Raw genomic sequence first — 5,422 nt, 5'->3', positions numbered from 1 at the left:
ACCATTTAAGGAAAAAAAACAGGCTTACTAGAACTTTCTAATACTGAAGATTCACTTGAAAGAACAGCTTGGTTTACGGTACCATACATACCATTCATCACGGAAAAATTCAATAGATTTAATAATAAAGACACAAAAGTATCGTTTTATAGCACAAATAAACTAAAAAAATTCATTAAAGCTCAAAAAGATCCTTGCCCACAATTTAACAAAAGTAATGTGATGTATAAAATCAATTGTAAAGATTGTGCGTCTTACGTTGGCCAGACCGGAAGACAACTTAAAACGAGAATCGCAGAACATTGCAATCATATTAATTGGAAAACTTCTAATGATTCAGTTATAACTGCACATAGGTTACAATTTAAACATGATTTTGATTGGGATAATATTTTAATTGTTGGCTAAGATCCGTGCTATAGTAAACGTTTAATTTCTGAAATGATTAATATCAAAAAGCAGAAGAATAGTTTAAATCTACAGACGGACACTATAGGTCTTCATATGTCATGTTTATCAATAATAAACTTTATGTGACTTTGCATCACCGGTTACTTCATTAAATTTTTCAGTCGTCGCTTGACTTTTGTCACGTTCACATGCGTTAAATTTGTCATCCAGTTTGCTTTAATATGTGATTGACGTACTTTCCATAAAAGTTCTTGACCATTATTGGACACACTTTTTAATTTTTATCATATATTGTGACTTCTCCGGTGAGTTTTACTTTGATTGACGATTTAAGGGTAATAAATTTGATGTTTTAGATTGTTTTCATTTTTTCACAGTTTGATTGAAATTTCAACATTCAGTCTACCAACTGTTTGGGAACAATTTTTGTCTATCGACGTACAATCCATCGGAGATCGCTAACTTAAATATTTGTATCATGGTTTTTTCTATTTACTCGTTTGCTGCGTTTTACGACTACATATTTTGCAAATTTGAGGATGACTCGATCAAGAAGCTGAAACATATAATTGTTAGACAATCGAGACATTATACCAGCGAGATATTGTAAGAATTGATATCGAGTTATATTATATGTTTTTATTTTACTTTTAAGTTTTGCCGACAAAATACTATTAAAGATCGACATCCTTATGGGAGTTCGCGTCCTTGTGAATATTCAAGTAATTAAGAGTTAAAAACTGATAATATGATACTAATTTTATGATTTGTTAGTTTAGTAGATGTATTTATGCATTTGTAATTCAATAATACTCGATTTTTCTTTAAAATTGAGATTTCAGTGTTATATCATCAAAGTTTGATTATCAATAAAGATGATAAAATTGTAGAGAAAAAATTGTGATTTATTTGCAATATATAGGATATTACAGCTTTACAAGTATGTATATTTATTTATAGAACATTTATATAATAAAAAATCATGAATTTAATAATGTATGCGCCAAATATTTATGTTAATAATAGCAAATTTGTATCAATTATCGGTAATGTCAGCGTTCTTGAATTACCTCCGGGCCCTTGGGGCCCTTTTTATACCGCCGAAAATTTGCCCACGGTTGACGGTCTTTAATAATATCTCGTCGGTGGTTTTACTTATTATTGACTCTTATATGCCCTTTACTTAATCTTTATTTTTATTTCATAACAAGGGTCTTTATACGTGTTTTAATTGTCGCTTGTTGCATTTCGATCTGGCGATATCGTTCGCGATTATTGTAGAATTCTCTACATTATCTTAACACTATTTCTAGTCCAACGATAATAAGCGCGTTTATTTTTCCATCATTCTTATTTTAGGTAGCAATTTAAACAAGCAAAAAAGAAAAACCAATAGTTCGTCTCTTGGCACTTACATATTAATGTAATTATTCCAGATAGCGTGTGTATTAAAACATATATTATTATAACAAAAAGAGTCAATAACAAAGTCATTATTAAATAATTAATTATGCATATATCATGCATAGTATTATTTTAAATTATGGAATATTTGAAATAATTTCATAACAGAATCTAATTGCTCGATATACTATTTATTAGATGTGCAAAATATATGCAATACTTTTTGATTTAAAAATTAAACGTGTTTAAAAAGTGATACAGTGCATTCCAGTTATATGTATAAAGTAATGATGATAATATAATTTAATAAATAAAATGTTTCATAACAATGCCTTTATGATGTCGATAATGGAAGTTATCCTTCTGTAAGAAAATTAACTCATCTATATATACGAAACTCTAGAAGTTATTAAATTATTGCTAAAGATCCATTATAATGGAACGTTTAACGTTCAGAGATATTCATAACTTACATAGTGCTTATTTCATTTTTCCTTTCGGACTGGTTCAGAGGTTTAGCCCCATACAAAGACCACCTGCACCTAAACTGTCTACTAATGATCCTAGTAAAGAGCAAACTAATTTCTGCAACATTCAAAGAAATTCTCTATAAGTAATGATAAATAATATTTTTTCTATTCTATTACTATTATAAGCATAATATAAATTACACAATCTTATTCATTTATTTATTTTAATAATGTTTAATCCAAAATATTTTTTAATTTTAATAAATAATTAGTGAAAAATTTTATAATTTGTTCAATTTATATTTAAAATTTTATAATTATTAAAATAATTATAAATTTCTAAAGTTTTTTATGGTATTAATCTTTGTATTCATGCCGAAAAATACAGATTTTAAACGTAACCTTCAAAGAAAATAGACTTTTAATACATATATCATATATCAATCATGGATTATTCAGAAAATGTAATTAATTCTCTTGTGTCAACTGATAGTATAATAAATCATTTTTGTCCATATGTACTTTTTATCTTTTTTCGAATATACATTTCTTGTATTTTAATAAAAATATAATTTTTTGTGTAATTTCTTTTTACATAATCTTTACCAAAACTTGTTGTATTATGTTTAAACTGCCACCACCACCGCCACTTGGACCACCACCACCGCCACTTGGACCACTACCACCGCCACTTGGACCACCACCACCGCCACTTGGACCACCACCACCGCCATTTGGACCGCCACCACCTCCATTTGGACCACCACTGCCTGCACCATTGCCACCGCCTGTACCATTGCCATCACCATTGCCTCCACCATTGCCAGCACCATTGCCACCACCATTACCACCATGACCACCATGAGAGGAGTCAGGAGGTTTTGGATGAGATGGTTCTTTCTTTAGATCAAGAGTCTGATAATTTAAAAAAAAAGTAAAAGACTGAATCAAATAAAATTTAATAATAGTTAACTTATATATATAAATATATATATACATACATACTTATATATAATTTCAAGCATAATATAAAGCAAAACTTATCAAATTTGTTAAATAAATAATAAATTCTAATTAATAACCCCTGCTCTAACATTTCCGTTTTGTAGACGAAGCATCTTAGAATTATCCAATATCTTAGTATTATATTTTTCGCTGCAATTGGAAGTTCTTGACTTGCCATTGTAATCATTGTCTTCAATGTACCATAAGCTTTATACAAAAGGTCATTATTTGCGATAATAAAACGGGAAAAAATATTATATACATATATGGATATATTTTATTTAATTATATATTTAATTGTACATAATTATGTATATATAAAAATGTCGATCTTTTTATATAATTATATAAAAATTTAGAGTGTTTCCAAATTTTGTATCAAGCGATCTTGTGTAGATAGAGCGGATTACATTGAGTCGAAAAGTCAATTTTGCAATTTTCGCAATAGTTAATAAGATATTAATTACTAAAAATCGCTGGATATATTGGTTCTCAATAATTTTTTACTCAAATACTATCAATTTTACAGAAAAGCAGCGAGAAAAAAAAATTGTTTATTTTCTTCTTATAAAGTTCTGAGAATTTTTCAGAATTTTTTCCGAATTTTCTAATAATGTATTTTCTCATAATGGTAAAAATAGTTACTAATAAGAAAATGCAGCACTAAAAAGTTAATAAAAAATTCTGAACAAATTCTTAGAGTTTTATGAGAAGAAAATAAATAATTTTTGGTCTCTTGCAATTTTTCTGTAAAGTTAATAATACTTAAGAAAAAAATTATTGAAGACCAATATTCGGCAATTTTTAGTAATTAATACACTACTCAATAAAATTAAAGGCTCACTTGTACCACCCTGCAAAAATAGGTAAATTTCGAGATAGAATAACTTCGTCAAAAATCATCGTATCGAGATTTTTAGAAAAGCATTCTAAAGCTTGAAACCTCTACTTTTCAAAAAATTACACAACATAAATGAAGATGCATCAGATCTCAAAATTTTTTACGAAATTTGCGAAATTCCACGGAGCCAAGTAAAAATTGTACACAAATGCGGTTTAAATCTTTCGAAAGAGTGAATCTTTACCTTCAATTTCTTTTTTTATGAAATTCGTACGATTTTTTTTTCACCGAGTTATTCAACGTCGAAGCAAAAATGGTTGTTTTTATTCAATGTTGAATAACTCGGTGAAAAAAAATCGTACAGAGGTCTATAAAAAAGCAAATTTGAAGGTAAAGATTTACGCTTTCGATTGCTGTAAACCACATTTTTGTGTGTTAAATCATATTTAATTATATATAAATATACATGAAATATTTTTTCCCAAGAAGTTAAAATGAATGGATGAATTATATTCTGAAGATATATTACAGTCCTAAACTCTAAATAGGAATCATATGTCTACTAAAATATTTATTTTTTAATAATTTCTCCATGTTTTTTAATTTATATAAAAGATATCTTTATACACTTTTCATGATATTATTTTCTTTTGTTAGATTGATTGCAATAATGAAAACTGTTTATAATAAAATTTCTTTAAAATTTATGTACCAATTTGTGGTGTGTACTCTTATAATATATTGATAAATACATACCGATTTTGCAAAAACGATTCCGATGAGGGTCAATAACAGAAGAACGTAGAATACCTTCATGGTTAAAAAATACGTCAAACTCAATGTGTTTTATACTTATAGTCTGAAAATTCTAAGTTTCTCTTTGCGAAGTATTTCTTCTCTTCCAGTAAAACCAATTGGCAATTGAAATATTTTGTTGTGCCTTTGACTTATTATAAATTCCCTTATAAAGGAATGCTATATCTTATCATTCTTTAAAATTGTGCGACAATTATAGTATGAAATTACTGTTGCTATACTTTTAAAAGCGGTCATTTTCGTTATCGTGAGTGAATATTATTAGTGAATAGTACATATTAACATATATGTCATTGAAAGATTATATAAGGTAATGATCTCAATTATGGGTCGTGTTCTAATTATAGGTCAAACTTGCAAAATTACAACATTTTACAAATATACATGTATTAAATTACTAAAATTTTTCATATTTTTTATTCTTTTGTGATTATATTGTAATATAAAGTTACTTTCTCAATCATTATTAATATAA

The 5,422-nt window shown here is 27.5% G+C and overlaps 1 protein-coding gene across 2 annotated transcripts; it reads right to left on the bottom strand.

Annotated features, from left to right (window-relative positions):
* Window positions 1-841: 841 nt before the first annotated feature.
* On the bottom strand, window positions 842-5,058 carry LOC108761736 (glycine-rich cell wall structural protein 1.0-like). Of its 2 annotated transcripts, none has more exons than XM_018508447.1 (4): window positions 4,888-5,058; window positions 2,892-3,200; window positions 2,289-2,400; window positions 842-967 (listed from the first exon to the last, which is right to left on the bottom strand). In XM_018508447.1, the coding sequence occupies exons 1-3, from the start codon at window positions 4,945-4,947 to the stop codon at window positions 2,323-2,325; spliced, it is 447 nt and encodes a 148-aa protein (XP_018363949.1). In that variant the 5' UTR covers window positions 4,948-5,058; the 3' UTR covers window positions 842-967; window positions 2,289-2,322. The 2 variants fall into 2 exon arrangements, with proteins under 2 accessions (XP_018363949.1, XP_018363948.1); XM_018508446.1 differs by lacking the exon at window positions 842-967 and adding an exon at window positions 1,998-2,178.
* Between the last annotated feature and the right edge of the window lie 364 nt (window positions 5,059-5,422).

This window comes from Trachymyrmex cornetzi, unplaced genomic scaffold (genome assembly GCF_001594075.2).
Source record: "Trachymyrmex cornetzi isolate Tcor2-1 unplaced genomic scaffold, Tcor1.1 scaffold260, whole genome shotgun sequence".
Lineage (NCBI taxonomy): Eukaryota > Metazoa > Arthropoda > Insecta > Hymenoptera > Formicidae > Trachymyrmex > Trachymyrmex cornetzi.
This window is presented reverse-complemented; position numbering and strand designations above follow the sequence as displayed.

Excerpts from the sequence above, each read along its gene's own strand:
- LOC108761736 (XM_018508447.1), bottom strand. The coding sequence starts at position 4,947 with ATGAAGGTATTCTACGTTCTTCTGTTATTGACCCTCATCGGAATCGTT. Across the intron at positions 3,201-4,887 it reads GAATCGTTTTTGCAAAATCG|ACTCTTGATCTAAAGAAAGA; the intron begins GTATGTATTTAT and ends TTAAATTATCAG. Across the intron at positions 2,401-2,891 it reads ACATAATACAACAAGTTTTG|AAATTAGTTTGCTCTTTACT; the intron begins GTAAAGATTATG and ends TGAATGTTGCAG.